At 34.5% G+C, this 20,722-nt stretch overlaps 1 protein-coding gene across 1 annotated transcript; it reads left to right on the forward strand.

Moving 5' to 3' along the window:
- Positions 1-10,864: 10,864 nt before the first annotated feature.
- Positions 10,865-12,381, forward strand: LOC135833683 (uncharacterized). The gene is made up of 3 exons (XM_065347445.1): positions 10,865-10,912; positions 11,015-11,263; positions 11,352-12,381. The coding sequence occupies exons 1-3, from the start codon at positions 10,880-10,882 to the stop codon at positions 11,985-11,987; spliced, it is 918 nt and encodes a 305-aa protein (XP_065203517.1). The 5' UTR covers positions 10,865-10,879; the 3' UTR covers positions 11,988-12,381.
- Positions 12,382-20,722: the final 8,341 nt, after the last annotated feature.

The raw sequence follows: 20,722 nt of genomic DNA on the forward strand, positions 1-20,722 counted from the left end.
TCCTTTGTGAGCGGCAATTTAAAATAAAATATGCAAAAATGGACGTTTTTTCGTTTTTTGGAGCCATTTTTTCGAAAATTTTCAGTTAGGTACTAGAAAACCCGTTAAAACCGCGCATACTGCGCGGTTCTCCTAGAGCGTGGAAATAATAATGTTGAAAATATATGATATATGAGAAATGTAATTGTGTGTATAGCAATATCAAGCTGATTGAGCATTTTGATGTTCTTTTAAAAAGTAGTACTTATCAAAAAATTAAAGCTTTGCGATTTAAAATGTTGTTTAGAGATCAACAATTAGGTAATAAAAGTAGTATCAAGCTTTTTGAGCTGGTAAAATTAGGATTTGAACTCGAGATCAATAATCTGTCCGTCGCCTTAACCCGTTCGGCTAACAACGCTGATAGACTACTTGCTAAATGCAGTGTTGTGATTGGCCGAATTGTTTCTTGACCTTTTTGAGTTTTTTGGCCAACTTTTAAAACTTTCAAGAATACCCCGCAAATCTACACTTCACAAGCTTTCTATTGAGAGGTCTTTTATGAAAATCGATTGAGTACTTACTGAAATCTCGTGGAATCAAAAAAACCTTGCTGAATGCAACGTTGTGATTTGGCCGAAATAGTTTCTTGAACTTTTTGAACTTTTGGCCAAATTTTTTGTACTTTAAATAATAGCCTGAATATCTACCTACACATTCGCAAGCTTTGGTATTGAGGGGTCTTTTCTGAAAATCGATTGAGTACTTACTGCATATCTCGTGCAGAGATGGGACGATTCGAATCGCGGAATTGAATGCGGATCGATTTTGATTTTTGAATCGAATTCACAGGGTATCTAACAGATAGTGAAAGTAGTGGAAAAGTAGTAATTTTCAAAATAGTTAGTGAAAGTAGTGAAAATGTAGCAGATTTTGTTGAAATGGTGTGAAAAAATGAAAAATTCAAATGCGTTTATTTTTCTCAATCTTCATTCCGTAGAAAAGAGCTCATTTGTTGACTTTTTTAGAGCTTGAATTACACATTTTTGAGAGCTATTTGCTCTTTTTCCACCTGAGAACCTTATTGTTCAAATCAAGAAATGTTCAAAGTTTGAATCAGAAAAATGAATTCCTTCCCTGCATGAAGAAACTTTTTTTTTACTCGTACTTCTCAAAACATGCATTTTTGAAAGCTTTTTACCCCCGCTTTGCTCGGGCTCGTTAGTTTTTTTTTCAATTTTGAGTTTTTCAAATTACTGATTTTTGAGAGCTTTTGCCCTCGCTTCATCAGGGTCGGTTTGTTTCTCTTTTCCGCAATTGAAAAATTCCAGACTTGAAGGAGAAATCGAAATTTTTATACCTACCTTTTATGAATATGTATTAAGTAAAATTGTACCTTTCAAATGACAAAATTGTTATTTTATCTTCTACTTATTTCGCTTTAAAGCTCGCCATTTCATTTCGAAAAATTGGTATGTTTTTCCCTCAAATGTCGTTCAAATTTTCCATCAATTTTTTGTAAGTACATACCTATATTATATATATATTTTTAAAAAATTTTACGTTGAAAAAATTTTTTTATTCGCCGTGTTTCATTACATTAGCACGAACCTTAAAGGTAAAAATATGTAAAATCATAAATTGAAATAATAAAATTATATTTTTGACATCCGCTTGCTTGAAAAAAATCTTGGGATGTTTGAAGACATTGGAAAAGTAAAAAATTTCAATGTAAAATTTTGCCCCCCCCCCTCTGCTTCCTTTTCTTATAAAATCGTAAGTGTTTAAAAAATGTCGACCTTCTCAAGTCCTGCTTTTTCATTTTGAAATTTTGTAAGACACCTTGTCTTATAACATGTGTTCATTTGTATTATTTTTTAAAAGTTATTTTGATTGGAATTAAAAAATACTTTGTATACATACAAATTTACTTTCGATTCCAATTTTGTATATTTTTTGTGTGTTTGGGGGGAGGGTCAAATGCATAGCTTTGTGAAAATTTGGTTGAAAAAAGTAGTGAAAAAGTAGCGTTTTTTCACAAAAAAAAATTTGTTAGATATGTATGTACCATGTATGAACTGGATTCAGAATTGGATTCAAAACAAAATTTTTTTATTATATTTTACATCAAAAACTTCATTTCTAGTCAGCAGTAGGTAGCAAAAATAACAAAAATTGAATCGCGAATCGCGGTTTTTGAAGGAATCGGATTCATTTGAAAACTGAATCGCAGATTTTGAATTAGATTCAATTTTTTGGAAGAATTGCCCTAATTGAACCCAATTCATTTTTTTTTTGTTAATTGCCCCATCTCTGGTTTCATGGAATCAAAAAAACTTTGCTAAATGCAGCGTTGTGATTGGCCGAATTGTTTCTCGACTTTTTGAGTTTTTTGGCCAACTTTTAAAACTTTCAAGAATACCCCGCAAATCTACACTTCACAAGCTTTCTATTGAGAGGTCTTTTACGAAAATCGGTTGAGTACATACTGAGGTCTTGTGGGAACAAAAAAAACCATCATTCTAATCGCCAAATGCTGCGTTGTGATTGGCTGAAATGATTTCTCGAAGTTTTTAAGCTTTTGGCCAAACTTTTCAAACTTTCAAGAATACCCTGCAAATCTACTCTTCACAAGCTTTCTATTGAAGAGTCTTTTATGAAAATCGGTTGAGTACTTATTGAGATCTCGTGGGAATTATAATTGCCGAATGCTACGTTGTGATTGGCCGAAATGATTTCTTAAGTTTTTTGAGCTTTTGGCCAAACCTTTCAAACTTTCAAGAGTAACCTGCATACCTACATTTCACAAGCTTTCTATTGAGGGACCTTTTATGAGAATTGGTTGAGTACATACTGACTACTGAGGTCTGGCAGGAACAAATAATCCAACGTCGATTGCTGAATGCTGCGTTGTGATTGGCCGAAATAATTTCTCAAGGTTTTTGAGCTTTTAACCACACCTTTCAAACTTTCAAGAATAGCATGCAAATCTACACTTCACAAGCTTTCTATTGAGGGGTCTTTCATGAAAATCGGTTAAGTACTTGCTAAGATCTCGTGGGAATTATATAATATGCCGAATGCTGCGTTGTGATTGGCTGAAATGATTTTTTGAGCTTTTTGAGCTTTTGGACAAACATTTCGAACTTTTAAGAATAGCCTGCAAATCTACACTTCACAAGCTTTCTATTGAGGGGTCTTTTATGAAAATTGGTTGAGTACTCACTGAGATCTCGAGGGAACAAAAAAACCGACATCATTTTAATATATAGGATTTTCATTTTCATACAATTCAGAAAATTACCTTTAAATTTCGATTTTTTCGAGCTTGATAATCTGTTTTTGTCCCCTCCTTGAGAAAATCCAGGCTTCTTCACTGAAAGCCAGAAAATACTGCTTTATGATACTCGAATGAAAGTAAAAAATTATACTATCTTGACTCTCATCAGAAAATCTCTCAACTAAGTACTCACTTTAGTGGGAACTGGACTAACTGGAGATTTAAAAAAAAAAAATAGAATCAAAAAACAGAAAAATTAGGGACCATTATACTCATACAAATAGTAGCTGTGCAAGAATTTATTTGGTATAATCAAAGCATACTTACATAGGCAGATTCCACCTGAATAAGCAGGTTTTATGCCTGGAAGCAGGGATGGAAACCGTAACCGAAATTTTTAACCGAAATGAATTTTAACCGCTAAAATGAGGCAAAAACTGTAACCGTAACCGTAACTGTAACCATAACCAATATTATTGATTTGAAATTTTTTAACCATAACCCTAACCCAATCATTTTTTTGTTTTGGTTAAACACATAACGGTTATTTTTTTGAGTAAAAATCTCTTTTTTTTGTGTAAAATATGACATTTATTACGATTTTTGAGAAAAAAAGGGCTCAATTTGTCTAAAATTTTCTTCAAACTCAAAAAATGGCTGTAAAATTGCGTTTTTTCTCATTTTTTTTTGGCCGCAGGCGCACTTTTTTGACATTGAAGTGCAATTAATTTTTGATAAATGGAAAAAACCGTAACCTTTATTTTTAACCGTAAACCTTTATTTTTTTGGGTCAAAACCGTAACCTTTAACTGTAACCATAATAAATAATTTTGAAAAAAATAACCGCTAAAAAAATAACCGATATTTTTTTTCATTTCGGTTTCCATCCCTGCCTGGAAGAGGTACAAGAGAGCAGATCTTGAACATCAGACAAATTATCGAAAAGTTCCGCGAATTCAACACCCCTATGGTACTATGCTTTGTTGATTATGCAAAGGCCTTTGACTGTGTCAATTGGACAAAGCTATATGAGATATTACGCGAGATGGGAGTTCCAGCCCCATTGGGGGAAAATCTGCCCATACGCTGAAAAAGACGCCAAAACCAGCTGGTTTATTGACGTATTCCAAATATACACGTGAAAAAGCGCTGTCCAGAAGGCAGATTGGGGCACTGAAAGAAAAATCTGCTAAAAAATACGCTACAATAATTATTCTGTAGCATATTTTCTCGCGTAAGGCCACAATGCTTTCAAATTAAGTGGCGTGTTTTTTGCGTTGGAAGAAACCAGCTACAAAATACGCTACAAGCAGGTTTCTTGGCGTAATTCTTTTGCGTATTTTATAAACACAAGCGTAAATGTGGTATTTTACGCGTATGTTTTCACGTAGTTTAGAGAGTTTGCATTCATTTCAATACATCTCCTGGTGGCCAGGTTGGTAGAGAAGTCGTCTACCAACTTGGAGACCCAGGTTCGATCCCCAGTGGTGCCAACATTTTTTCATCGATATTGGACATTGGCAGAATTTATCGCGTGAAAAAATACGCGAGCCGATTAATGAGCAGAAAAGTATTGGCGGAAAGTGTTGAAATTCTGTAATGGGAGAAAATGATCACATTTATGTCACCTATACTGGGAGAAAACTAATCGATTTCTCCCACTTATAGTGACAGAAAGCTATTAGAAACCAGTCGTCTATACTGGGAGAAAACATTTTATGCCATCTTATACCCAGTAAGCATGCTGTGACATTAATATCACAGTGATGTAATTTTGTGATGTGTATAGGACATTACAAAGTAATATTTCTGTGACATTTTGCGACATTGCTTTGGAATGGAAAAAGAAATATTTGGCTGCAATGTCTCAAAAATATAACTTTGATGATATCACATAGACATCACTAAAAGATATTACAGTGATATTTCTGCCTCAAACTATATCATTTTTACTTCTCGCAGATAAAGTATGTTGATAATTAGTATATAAGGAAGATACTGCCTCATGCGAATTTGCCCTCATTAATGATGGGCGCTGGAGACTTTGCCGAATGTGGCGGAGTCAACAGCCTCAAATCTCAACTCCAAACTTCAGGAGTTGAGAGAAGAGAATATTTTTGCAGAAAATACATCTTATTATTTACACAATTCAAATGAACCCCAATAATTGGTATTTCAACGACATTCAATGGGAATATTTTAGAAATATTTACATCAATATTGCATAGACATTTCCTGGTGACATATCTGTGACATTCTGTGACATTAAAAAATGTCAGTGGGCCCTTCTGAGTGATGTCTGTGAGACCATTTTGATGGGTACATTTTATATCACCAGTTAATCTCAGAGACATCACAAAGTGATATTACACATCTCCGCAGTGATATTATGTGATGTCACTGTGACATTCCAATGCTTACTGGGTACTGGGAGAAAAATATCATTTTTCTTGCGTCTATACTGGGAGAAAAAATCGACCTACATCGTATGTAATTACATCGATTTCATACCACCTAAGTGGGAGAAATATTACGACACAATCCGTCATCTTATAAGTGGGAGAAAAATACTTGGAATTTTTCTCATTCGATCGATGTCAAATTTTTCCATCACTGAAATTATACGACTTTAATGACCACTCATCTATAGATCGACCCTACCTGCCGCCCCGTATACCTACCTAATCGATATTACCTATTTATTATCGAATATGACGCAACTTCCGGAAATATTACTTCCGAAATGATGCAATCGACTAGACATTACGTCATATTCTCGACTTCCTATTCGCTCCTTAATACTTCCGGGGGTAATGCTTAGCCAATCATAACTCATGGCGCGCGCACAACTTACCCTCTCTTTTTCCTAAAATTCACAATTTTATAAGAAACGATCCGAGCAACAACTCTCTCAGCACTCTTCTCTCGTATCTTCTACTGTTCGGTAAAGTGCAAGTTCTGGTTCGGTTCCTGTGTTAAGTGTGAGATCGATGTTCGTTTATGGGCTTGGGACTTGCTCCCAACCCAGTGGCCGTTCTTTCTAAGTTCGTTTCGATGCCGTAATTTTCTAAGTGTCGCCTTTTCGACTTAGAAATATTTTCACTTCTGGACTAGTAATGTTTCCAGTCTAGGTCAACTTGGCGACCTTTCATCTTATAATCATCTCATATGGACCAGCGAAATAACCCCCAGGACTGAAGAGAGTCCGTAATTGAATAATTACGTATTTCGCGTCCCCAAGGGGACTGTTGGAGATTGCTCATCGACCTCGGATCGCCTTCTGTAAGTTTATTGTGGAGATCGATTTATTATTTCTGTTTCGTATCCTAATTGTTCCTTATTATTGGATCGCCTTCTGTAAGTTTATTGTGGAGATCGATTTATTATTTCTGTTTCGTATCCTAATTGTTCCTTATTATTTCCTTATTGACCTAAGCATCCTCGTGTTATTGACCTAAGTTTATTGACCTAAGCAACCAGTGAATCCTTTATTGACCTAAGCAACCCGTGTATCCAACAGTCCTAGGTTTATTCTGATAAGTACCCTCGTGTTATTGACCTAAGTATCCTAAAATCTATTTTTCCCTCGAAATAATAGTCAAATAACCTTCAATTTTCATCCCTTAAATGGCGACTGATTATTGGTATTGCGATGCGTTTCAATCCAATATAATCGTGTTTCGAAGTTATTTGTGTGTTCTCGATTTATTTCGCTCTATAATAGCTCCAGTGTATAAGTCGAGTTAATAAAATGGTCCCGTGCATATAGACCATTGAATCGCCAAAGTATTTCCATCTAATAATATATCAACTTATAAATACTGTCGAAAATCTCATTTTCGACCATAGAATCGATCTAATTTTCACCTTATAGCCGTTCCAGAAAATAAATCTACGCCTCATCTTATATTCCAGCGGGGATTTACACCCAAATCGTATCATGGATTCATCTTATACGACCTCACGTTAAATTTAAACTGTTATGATTCGTCATAACTGAATTATGTTCCAGGAGGGAATCCCAAATAATCGTCCGCGATCTATCACGACCCTGAAGATTCACTGAGCTAACAACCAGATCGCGAGAGATATCACCTTATAATTAATCACATCTATAATTGACCAACCCAGTGCTTAAAAAGATATCCAGACAACAAAGTTAATATGGATTAGTCTATTCTACGTTTCCATATTTCCATAGATCCATATTTCGAAAACCATAAATCTATGATTTTTGGTAATTTCCGAAATTACTCGTAATTACGAACGATCATCCCTTAAAATCTCCCGGTACAATTCCTGCCACGTTTTTTGTCGTGTATCATCGGCAGATTTTTACCCAATGGGGAGAGCACCTAATTGAGCTGATCAAATCGCTATATGATAAGAACGAGATGATTGTGAGAGTAGGTGGAGAAGAGTCAAACCTGTTTCAGTCAGAACGAGGAGTAAGGCAGGGATGCATGTTCTCGCCTCTGCTGTTCAACATCTATGGTGAGTACATCATGCAAAAAGCCTTGGAGAACTGGGAAGGCGGCATCAAGATAGGAGGAAGAAGAATCTCCAATCTTCATTATGCTGATGATACCACCTTAATAGCTGCAAGTGAAGAGGAACTGGCAGAACTGATCAAGCGGGTCAGGATAGTCAGTGAGGACATGGGTCTCCTCATAAATATGGGGAAAACCAAGGTCATGGTAGTTGATAGAGCTGGACACTTACCAGAATCGGAAGCCTTGAATGAATTTGAAAAAGTGAGCTCGTTTATTTACTTGGGTTCACTTGTGGATGCTGATGAAGGATCAGCCAAGGAAATTAGAAGAAGAATAGCTCTTGGAAAAGCAGCGATGTCTCGGCTGAGAAAAGTCACCACTAAATGGAAAATCTCCATAAAAACAAGGAGGAGACTAATCAGGATGCTAGTTTTCCAGTTTTCTTATATGGAGCAGAGACCTAGACATTTAAGCAAGATGATCGAAGAAGAATTGATGCTTTTGAAATGTGGGTATGGCGCAGGATGTTGAAGATACCATACACTGCGCACTGAACAAGTGAACAAATGCATTAATTGTGGAACAACTGCAAGAATCAACCAGGCTAAATAAAATATGTGAAACGAGGATAATGAGTTACTTTGGACACACAGCCAGAAGAGGACCGGAAAACATTGAAAAAGGAATTCTCTTTGGCAAGGTCCCCGGAACATGGGGGAAAGGAAGAACTCCAACAAGATGGACTGATACAGTCCGGAAAATAGTTGGTTCAGTTGTGATGCGGCCACGCTAGCTCATGTTGGTTGCACACTAGTCACTATGATGATGATTAAAATTAAAATACCTTCATCGTTTCATTTCCCTCCTTAACTGGCTCCAATGTTCTTCCATGAAACTCATTTCCAAATAATTCTGACTCCTCTATCCAAACTTTAAAATTACAATTGGCATCTTTATCGCATATTTTTGATGTAGGGGTTGTTTTGGTGTATTATGTATAACAATCGCGATTCCAGATTTATTATCCGCGTCATAAACTAATTTACACCAAATATTTGGAATCGGCAAGCTCTCTACATTTTAAGATATAATTTTTCCGAATAATTTTCCAAATCGATATTTAAGACCATTGTATAGACAGATAGTTTTAGATTTTGCTGCACCAAAAAAAAATGTTTTAATATTTTCTTCTTCATTAAGTATACCTAACAAGAGTAGTTCCCAAACAAAACAAATTTTTTTGAATTCGACAAAGGGGAATCGAAAGAGGACCCTAAAATGGACCATCAGTGACAATTTTAGGTGTTGAAATCATTTTTGGATTTTTGGTGATTTTTTGTAAATTCCTTGCGGTATATAGTTCAAAAATACGAATTAAAGGACTGTTGTATGAAGTTTGGGTGTAGGTATGGTGAGTTCTTCTACCAAATATTGAAATACAAGTGCACTATTCGGATAGGTTTATTCACGATTAAACTTGGTGTACAAAATGATAAATTAAGCTATCAATTAGCTTATATTTATATGGATAATTTAGGCTTACCAACTAACAAGTTGTTTTATTGTTATGAATATTTTTTCTCGCCTCTAGTCACGAACCTAGCAAGTGCATCGTTTTACCTATGCCTTGTTTTGGTTCATTGGCCTTCTCTCTACCTATACGTATTTGCATACTGCAAGGACCTGCTAGGTAATCGACTCAAATGTGAATATGAACTGGTTAAATGGGTCAAGAATAAGCCACAACTCAATTTTTAGCTGCTCATTTTAATCTCAGGGTCTTCTGAAAAAATTCTAATATTCTAAAAGAGTCGAAAATCACGCAGAAAGCACCGAAGTATCCTATACTGTTAACATTTGATTAGGGTGAGTTGATTTCATTTTCGGGGCTAATTTTTACGATTTTCGCTGAATAAATACCTACTTGAAAAAAAAATCGTACTCAAATCGCCAAACATGGCAATTTTAATTTTTCAAAAATTCGTCAAAAATGGAAAAATGAATTTGAGCTGCAGAAATATTGGTTATCAGGGTATCAGACTGTACTCTTTTCCGGTCTTTTCAAAAATCGCGATTCCATTCAAGTCGGAGACGTTTATCTCGAGGGGTTACCAGTCAGACTTGACTTGAATTATTGTATTTTGATAATATTTTATTCTTCTGTAATGAATTTTAGATAAACTTTAGATATGTAAAAACCTATAGGTTTTTACAAACCTATAGGTACCTACGTATTTCAAATCATACAACTTTTACACAGCTCAATTTGAAATTCACTTTTACTTAAATTTGGAACATTTTTTGGGTAAGTTATTCAATTTCCTCACTCCACATTAACGCTCTGAAAAAGAACAAGAATTTTTCACTTCGATTACATATCAGCCAGTATCACTTTTTCGTTCATACGTTCTTTGATCAAACATTAAACCTGCGATTTTCAACTGTGACGTTTTTCAATCACTGAAAATACTGTTTGAACAATTACACATCACAATCGGGTAACGCATCATGCGATACCATATCAAACGAAATTCGTCAACTTGGTTACATACTCGTAGGTAGAGGAATCTGAAACGCGAACAGATGTTAAAATTCGTTTTAATCGCAGCTTTCGTGCTTCATGGATTTTCACACACTTCAAAAGGTATAGTAGATCTATCTTAGGTGCAAACATTTCACAAAGTTTACTAATAATATTTCTTATACAGCTTGTGAAAATCCTAAAGAAGCGCTCAATGTAGAATTGAAAGAAATACGACGAAAAGACCTATGTCCTCCTGAAACTGAAGACCAACTCAAAAATTTGAAACAAGTTGCGCAGAATTTATCGTGGATACTGGGATATTGTTTATTCGATAGAGTTTTTCAAAAAGGTGAAGAAAAAGTATGCCAATTTGATTTGAAGCCTATATTTAAAGTACACAAGAACCCGGTAAAATGCGGTTTGAAAAAGAAGCATTGGTTACATTATTTCGGATACTTTGTGAGTCTTACAATGAATTTTTTACCCTCACATTAACGAAATTACTACCTACATAAATATTGTTGACGTGGCATAATCAAAATCAAAACCAAGTTGTTTTTATTTTTTAACCTGTGTTATTAGTATTGCGGAAAAAATGATGACATGAGACGACTACTGGAAGCAAAGACCGAAAAGGTAGAAAAAACCGACTCACTTCATCTGTATTCATTTTGATACATATAAGTACGAGTACATATGTACTTATTATACATACATCTTTGCTGAAATATTCTGCAGGACTTGGATAATTACGCAAAAAATGACCTACCGAAAGATCTGAACATGTTTGACGTTTGTTTTAATAAGTCCAAACACGAGACAATTTACACAACTCATAAAATTCTGAACCTACCAGCTTACGTACGCACTCCAGAATTAGAGCAAGAATCCAACTGCGACTGCGTAACAGAAATCAGCACCGACCCTTTCTACATGAAACAAGAAGTTTTCCTTGAATTGAGAGATCGTTATAAATCAGAAGAAGGGGTACATTTATTTTTTCCAGCTCAACTTTGTAATGGCAGAACACTTGAAATACACAATTTAAAAAGCATGTATTACATTTATATTTCAGACTTCTTCAGACAACGAATTCAAAGTGGTACCTCACTACATAGTTCCTCCTCTGCATTTCGCTGATCGTACATGGAAAAGAGCCACTAATCATTACATCAACACAGCACCTCTTCGGGATAAACTGGTTCCTCTAATGAATATCATAGACCAAGGAATAAAACGAGCTGCGATCAGCGTGTTTAAAGCAACCAAACTCGAAGAATTAATAATTTCTACCACAATAATAAAGATTCCAAATCCCAAGTATCCCGGAAAAATCACCAATTGGTGGAAAAAAATAGAAAAATACCTATTCAAGCAAAATATTTGGTGTAAATTGGTATTTAATGAGGTAACAAAACAAGGTATTGTTATTTATGTTCATAATACGCCTGAAAAACCAAAAGAAAGTGAAAAAAGATGCAGAAGTAGTATGTTGAAAGAGTGCAATTTCAAGACGTGGGCATATAGCACGGATTCATGTGAGGCTAGCACCAGCACGGGTACCCCTACCAGCACCGAGATTGATTTTGGATACGCGTACTGTTGTGAAGCGTCTATAGGAGATGCCATGAACATGTTTGATTCGAAGTTACTCATGGTCGATTTTTTAAATATTGATTCAATATTAAATCCAGTGCCTCCAGTGGAATAATTGATCTCAACTACCAATAAGAAAGATCGTAGTACCTACACTGAGAAAAAAAACCGTAGTGTAATATACCACATTAGTGTAGTAATTTACCTTCAGTTGGAAAATGTAGTACAAAGTACTATAAGTGTAGCAGTTCAAGCACTACAAGTGTAGTAGTGCAAGTACTACAACTATAGTACTTCCTTTTGAAGCAAGCACTACAACTATAGTACTTTCTTTTGAGCAACCACAAATTATAGCACTATCAACTACAAATACATATCATAACCAGTAAAAGTGCGTAATTTTAATTTTTTAAATTTAATTTTTAAAAATAACGAGTGTGTTTGATACGAATTTTATTAGTATGGCCAGCTTTACATTTCATCTCTTCGTCCAATGATGCTAATAACTTCCAATTTCATATCCGAAAATTCCTAACCTAACTGGGAATCGAACCTGCGACCCTACGTTCCTAACTACCTAACCTTAACCACTAGACTACGGGGACTTCTTTGAAACTTGCACGTTTTTAACAATATTAATCTTCGTGATTCTAAAAGAAGCTGCTATTTTAACCGTACCTATGTATTTGTTAGTTTTCTACTTGTATTCAAACACTTACCACTAGCTAACAAGAAAAAGTACATGTAATCATACAATGTCACTGTTACATTGCAAGTAATGTTGTCAAAAATAAAATCTGGAACTAATACTTTTAAAAATTTTAATATCACGATCACTTCACCAAAAAACTTGTTGATATTTCGATGACAAACTTGACAGAAATGTAGATAGGTACTTGTTATGTAAGTGAATATTATTAGTTTCACACGTTAGTGAATGGTAAATTACCTATTAGCCAAAACATTCAATTGCGATCGAATAAAATGATTAAGTACTCGTATGTACGTACGTGATAAGAAAAAGCACCTCACTACATTGTGTATCACAATGTGCTACACTTTGTAGTCAAATGATCTACACAGTATCTTACATTATGATACGTTGTGTATCTCAATGTGCTACACATTGTAGTCAAATGAACCACAGAACATATTTTGCTATGTTTTGTAGCATTTTTAAGTACATCTATAGTGATTTTGCCTTTTATGCTACATTCTGTGGCATAAACACCTAGAAATTGTGGTAGAAAGTACTACTCTTTTTTCTCAGTGTACATGTTGAAAAAATATGCTCAAATGTATTTAAATTTATACCTACAATTTCTTCCACATTAAAACTTTGTGTCGAGCTACATCCCATTCTTCCTGAAATATGACTACAATCCAGCAAAAGCGTAGGCAAGAGGGGGCGAAGGAGGCCTTCGCCCCACTCCCTTGCGAGCGAAAATTTAAAAAATAAAACATTCAAAAATTAACGGGTTTTCCGTGCCATTTTTCGAAAAGTTTTCGCTTCTTTCATTGGTAAATCAGCAATCTAAACCACATTAGTTTGCACACTTTGAAAATTGAGGGGACCACACAAATAGTAGGTGCAAGAATTTATTTGGTATTCTTACATGCTTAAGTATATTTTATAATATAATTATTAAAATTGAAATACCTTCTTCGTTTTATTTCCCTCCTCAACTGTCTTTCCATTGATGTTAGTCAAGACAGATTCTACAAGCAAGTGAATTTTAATTAAACCCATGATCTTTGGAGTAACTTCGCAGCAATATCCGTATTTTGTGATATCTATTTCAGATATTCTTTCATCAAACTCAATTCCAAATAATTTTGATTCCTCTATCCAAACTTCGAAATCACAATTGGCATTTTCACCACATATTCTTGATCTAGGAGGTTGTTTTGGTGTGTTATGTACAACAACCGCTATTCCAGACTTATTATCGGTGTCGTAAACTAATTTACACCAAATATTCGGAATCAGCAAGGTCTCCACATCATTTAGATACAATTTTTCTGAATAATCTTCCAAATCGATATTTAGGACCATTGTATAGACAGATAGTTTTAGATTTTGCTGTAACAAAAAAAATATATTTTCATTTCTTATTCTTCTTCATTTTACCTAACAAGAATAATTCGCCCAAACAAAACAAATTTTTTTGAGTTGGACGAACAGGAATCGAAAAAAGACCCTAAAATAGACCATCACTGACAATTTCAAGTGTTGAAATGATTTTTGGATCTTTGGCGATTTCGTGTAAATTATTTATCTACGCTAAAAATAGAAAAAAAATCAGAATGTCGTCAAATCGACCTAGAAATTTGCAATTTGGTTTGCACCCTATTTTCGGCTTATCAAGTTGATTGGTGATGGGTAAGAGCCGTTCTGGAGCCTCCAGTGGATTTTCAGATTCTTCAATTTTAGAAAAACCTCTGTAAGTAGAGTGAAAATGAAATTCAGAACCTATATATACTCGTACGTACATATATTTGGTTTGGCAATTTTTGTGACTCTTTCGATCGATTTAGGAACATATTTTAAAACTATTTTTGTGCCGGTTCAAGTTCCAAAATTTTCTCCAGCAATAAATTAGGTAAGTCTTCTTTTCAAAAATTCAGAAATTTTGGGTTGTGAATTAGCACAAAAATATTTTGAGAATATGTGACTAATTGATCGAAAGGGCCACAAAGACGGTAATCCAAGTTTATAGGCAGATGCTGAATTTCATTTTCACCCTACTAACAGAAGTTTTTTTTTTTTGAGATATGGAATCCAAAAATTCGCTGGAGGCTTCAGAATAGTTTTAAACCATCACCAATCCACTAGGAATGTCGAGAATAGGGTATACATTAAATTTCAGCCTTTTACGTCTACGTGATCAAATTTTGATTTTTTTTTCACAAAAAATGAGTTAATTTTTAATTTGTAATAATAATTTGCCAAAAATCGTAAAAATAATTTCAACCCTGAAAATTGTAACTGATTGTGGATTTTAGAATGCTCATTCGATTCCCTTTCATTCGGTTCGAAAATTTCTGAGCCAAATGGGATTTTTCTTTCGTAAGTTAACAAATTATTGTGTGTAGTAGAATGAGTGGAACTGGTACTTGAAAAGCTGTCATTCTAATTCGTTCATTGATCAAATTCATTAAAGGTGTTAAAGGATACCACAGAGGAGCTATATTGATATAATGAAAGGTTGCCTTTTTCCAAGTTGCAAATGCCATCTCTTCTGTAGGGACTAACATTTGAGGCACCATGTAATACTCGGAGGTTGGCTTCAAAGACATTTTTTTTTAGAGAGAAGTTGATAATGAATCAATAAATTATTCTTCGAGTTTAGAATAGGTACCTTTTGACGGCGAAAAGCTTTTTTCATCTCGGTAAATAAATTGTTCTCAAATATATATTGCACCGTGCTGATTTCTTGGTTGGTTGGAATTTGCTGAACGGGTAAATTTTCATTTTGTAATAAGGAAGGTGATAGAACATGATGTAAAGTGTAGACAGTTTTCATTGTTTTGTCGTTATAGCAAATTCGATACATCTCGACTATTGGTGGATATGATGGCAACGCACTTATCTATACATGGGAAAAATTTCAAGATAATAGTAGGTACACGAGAAAGGTCTACCACAACGAAATTCAATCTCTTGATTGACTGTGCTTACTTATACTGCTTACATAAGTACTTATTTACTTACTTTATAGCGCAGGTTTTGTTTCACTATATCCCGCAAAAATTCTGTTAGGCGATTCATTGAGTAGCAATTCTATAAATCGGAGAACATTTCATATTTAAATAGAATTAGTAAATAAACGCGCACATTTGTTGAAATGATGTATTAACACCATCAGTCAACCCAGACTGGACCATACCACGTAAACAAATCTCAACAAGTAATCCATTTGGATCGGTCCACAAATTCGTTCGGTTTCATGTTTACCCATTTTTACAAGTACAGGTTCCATTGGCTGAGTGCATGGTTTATCCTTCGATGAATCTTCATCTTCTTCTATCAGGCAATATTTCAAAGCCCAAAAATATTTCGAGATTTTTTTAATAATTTTATTCTTCTTATCAACTGGACATGCAAACTTGACTTTTTCTTCTGGATTCCTCGTGTAAACCAGCTGACCATCTTCTTGCGTTGTATCCTCTGGTAAATGATTTCTGTCTAGGTATTCGATGAGTGCCAGTGGGTAATCTGGTTCTGGTTCTAATTGAAATGATGGGGAGACGATTTTCTATCAAGTTTACTACGAAAAATTGCAATAATGAGTAGAAATAAGGTTGTATTACTTTCTTTGGTTTTAAATAATCGAAAGTTTCCGAAAGCGAACACATGATGCAAGCATAAACTAAGCGCAACAAGAAAAAATCGCATGTTGAAATCTATAGGAATTCATCGGATGTTTTATTCAACCTAGTAGGTAGATGACGATGTTGTGGATTAATACCTATACAGCATACTCTATGAAGCAAGCAAATAGGTATATATCTACGATGACAAATGATATTTAGGTATTTCGTTCAATTTTAATGAGTCAGATTTCGTGAACAGAGGATACGTCATCAGACCAACGTCATCCAAACCACCTTTACTATGAAATATTTTCAGTTATAGGTAAGAAACATCGTGATTAATTTTCAAGTTGCAAGCGAAATGATAAAAACTGCAAAGCACAAGATTACCTACTCATTGAAATTCATTTTCTACATTTTAGATGACGTTTTTTGGAGTAAGTTTTTGTTGACATCATTCATAAGCTATCTAGTGTCAATCGACGATTTTTTTCTAGAACTTTCATTAGATACGTAGATACAAAAATTTCAAAGCAGAGATTTTGAGTTTTCAATACATAGGTTATTTTACAAGTCTGACAATCAAGACTACCCTTGAATCCTAAAGGATTAACCTCGCTTACAGGTAACTAATAATGTGGCGCTAGTCACCAATATACCAGTACGTACATTATTTCCTTTCAGAAAATCATAACTTTAAAAAATCAACTGACAAGGTTACTTCGCAGCTGCTAAATATTATTATTTTTCTCTTACGTATTGAATCCACGCATAATAGTGCAGGTATCGTAAGCCTGTAAATAAACACTTGAACAGACACCAAACACTTCCGAATATCTACACAGTTTTCAAGAAAATATAAATTGAATTGGTACTTGAAAACTAAAATTTTGAAACACCCAGAAACCAAGACTCATTCCGCGATAATGTCAGTATAAAAATGACGATAGTTCATTTGATGTTGATCCTGATCACATATACATCGGCATTGGCCATAGAAAGTAAGTCAATTTTGATAACAACACTGTCTAGAAATAATTTCAGGCAAACAAGTACCATAATATTTCAATCTTTGCTGTAAAAAAAGGGGGAACTCTTTTTTTCTACTTTTCAAATTGTTATAGACCATTGATTCTCCTGAAAATGGAAAAAAATTGCATAAATTTTCCTTCAAAGTCATCGACAGTTCCATTTGTTCATATTATCATTGTCAAACCAACTTTTAAAAACTCAAATTTAATGATAGCTTCAAATTCCAATTGAAATATTCGCGATCGGTGAAATGTAGATCTACCTATTTAGAACTTTTGTCATTTGGGAAATTTTTTAGATTCCTAAACCTTTCGTTTAATAGATATTCAGCAAATGTTTAATTCTTCAAAAAAATTATATTATTTTGGCAACTTTTAGCAAGATTCGAGCATCGAATTCGATGTATCAAATAAACATAAACGATACGATACTCACCGAAACCAACGATTCATCATATGTATTTTACCCATCGATCGGCAATAACATTTACATAAGCACATTTTAAATTTTTCCTCTGATTTTTTTCAGGTTGTAATAACCCAAAAGAACCCGTATACATTAACATTTCAACACCCACAGGTAAAACGCAGGCACCCATTTGTCCTGCTCAATTTGAAAATGAAATCAACAAATCGGAAACTGATTCAACTTCGAACAGCATATTGAAGTATTGCATGTACCAGGAAACTGTTCCAATTCCAGAAGACCAAACGTATTTGTGCAAAGAGGAGGTGAAACCAGCATTCTATGAGGTCACACATAAAAATAAACCAGTGAGGTGTTCCTCAAGAAAGCATGGATTTTTACATCAATTCGGATATTATGTAAGTAAGTATGCCCATACTCGAGTTGATTAATACTTTGGTAGACAGTTTCTTATTAGAGGAATTACATACAATAGGGGTCATTCCACGTCAATTAGACCAAGAAGTGGTAGGTGGGTTCGGCGATTTTTTTGAAATTTTTCCTGTGGAAAGACCTTCCGAAGGGATGACCAATAGCGCAAATCGCAGCCCTCTAGCCCATTTTTAACGGCAGCCAGGGGGTGTCAAAGTTTTCAGTGAACCTAAAATATCATCCATTTCAGCAGTGGATTGCTCGATAACCGCGATACCTACCAAAATGGAACTTTTTCCCATAGTTAGAGGTTTGGAAAGGCTTTTTGGTGATATCATAAAAATCAGTGTTGCCACTTTTTTCCGTACAAAAAATTAGCTCAAAAAGTTTCAAAACGTAGGTTTCATATCGTTCCGACTCTCAAAAATTCTGAAAAAAATATAATATGGACAACTGTTCATGCTGAACAACGTATTAAAAAATTGGGATGGTAACTTGTAACAAAGTCGATTTTTAAAAATTTGAATTTTGCGAAAAAATGCGATTTTTTGATTTAAAACATGAAAAAAAGTTTTGATTGGTAAAGTTGACCTATTTGACCCCTATTTTTTACGTATCTGTTGAGAAAGTTGAAACCCCCCCCCCCTCACTCGGTGAAATTAACTCAACACAAAAAAATCAAAATTCAAAAAAATCCAAAAAAAAGCAAATTTCATTTTTTTTTGCTGTGAGTGAGATTTTTATCAACTTTTTCATGAAATACGTCAGAAAGTGGTCAAAATAAGACAACTAAATAAATTTAAACTTTTTTTGATGTTTGAAATTCAAAATTGAATTTTTTCGAATTTTGATTTTTTTGTGATGACTTCATTTTATCGAGTGAAAGGGTTTTCTCAACTTTTTCAACAGATACGTAAAAATAGGGGTCAAATAGGTCAACTTTACCAATCAACACTTTTTTTCATGTTTTAAATAAAAAAATCGCATTTTTTCGCAAAATTCAAATTTTTAAAAATCGACTTTGTTACAAGTTACCATCCCAATTTTTTAATACGTTGTTCAGCATGAACAGTTGTCCACAATATATTTTTTTCAGAATTTTTGAGAGTCGGAACGATATGAAACCTACGTTTTGAAACGTTTTGAGATAATTTTTTGTACGAAAAAAAGTGGCAACACTGATTTTTATGATATCACCAAAAAGCCTTTCAAAACCTCTAACTATGGGAAAAAGTTCCATTTTGGTAGGTATCGCGGTTATCCAGCAATCGACTGCTGAAATGGATGATATTTTAGGTTCACTGAAAACTTTGACACCCCCTGGCTACCGTTAAAAATGGGCTAGAGGGCTGCGATTTGCGCCATTGGTCACCCCTTCGGAAGGTCTTTCCACAGGAAAAATTTCAAAAAAATCGCCGAACCACCTACCACTTTTTGGTCCAGTTGACGTGGAATGACCCATAGGTAACTTTTCCCTAAAATGCATTCCTCGACTACATAATTTTCAATGATCTACGCATATTCATGCTCGTGTGATACATTGATAAATGAATTTTTCCATCAGTATTGCCAGAAAATGAAAACAAAACTGAATGAAGAAAGAAAAGAAATTCAAGACACCATAAACAACTCAGAATTAACAATAATAGACGATGATACAATAGTAAGATACGCCATGATGTACGAGGTGTGTTACGATATTTCGAAAAACGAAACACTATGGACAAAACACCAAGTGAGAAATATTTTCACCGACGAGCACACCATATTTGACGACCCATACTGTCCAGAAAAAATCAGCACCTATCCGTATTACGAAAACTCAGAAAATCATTTTCTAAAATTACAAAAAGAGTATGCCATCGAGAAGGTAATCATTATGTACTATGGATATTACGTGGATTTTAATTACCTGGGCATTTCTTTATAATAATGCACAAATTGAAATTCACCAATATTTTCAGGAAAATCCAACCTCCCACTTCCCCCAGATACCTCAACGTTTAGTACCTTCCGAGCATTTTTCATTACGTACGTGGAAGAAAACCACCAATCATTACATCAATACAGCGCCTTTCTGTGAAATACTGGTTCCACTCATGACCGCAATCGACGAAGGAATTGAAATAGCTAACTGGAGAGTATCCCTCATTGAAAGAGATCCTGACAAACCACCCCGCGAGTTGGTTATTTACACGAGAGTAAAATCAGCTTCATCATTCGTGGACAACGTACTGAAATTGTTCACCAAAAGGGATCGCTTCGAGCCAAATATTTGGTACAAATTCGTATACGATCCGGTGGAAGAACAAGGTGTTATGATTTATGTTCACAATACCCATCCTCTTAAAATTACCAAAAAACACAAAGAAGTCGAATGCCACTTCGAAAAATGGACTGATGATGAAAGTATTCGAAAAACTATTATTTCGAGTATGCTTCAAAATTACGCTTATTGTGGCAAAGTCACTTCGAAAGATGTTAAAAACTTATATTCCATCGATGTTAAGATTCGAGATAAAGTTTTAGATATCGATTTTTTGGCATCATAATCTAGTGTTAAGTTTTTGAATATTATAGTATGTGGTGCCATGGTTAATACATACATAGATCATTACATTCACCTACTGGTTTTTTTTCGCACTCTAATCGACATCCTATGAA

This window comes from Planococcus citri, chromosome 2, assembly GCF_950023065.1.
Source record: "Planococcus citri chromosome 2, ihPlaCitr1.1, whole genome shotgun sequence".
NCBI lineage: Eukaryota > Metazoa > Arthropoda > Insecta > Hemiptera > Pseudococcidae > Planococcus > Planococcus citri.

Coding starts and splice junctions, on each gene's coding strand:
- LOC135833683 (XM_065347445.1), top strand. CDS start 10,880: ATGAGACGACTACTGGAAGCAAAGACCGAAAAG. Junction 10,913..11,014: donor TGGAAGCAAAGACCGAAAAG/GTAGAAAAAACC, acceptor AATATTCTGCAG/GACTTGGATAATTACGCAAA. Junction 11,264..11,351: donor GTTATAAATCAGAAGAAGGG/GTACATTTATTT, acceptor TTTATATTTCAG/ACTTCTTCAGACAACGAATT.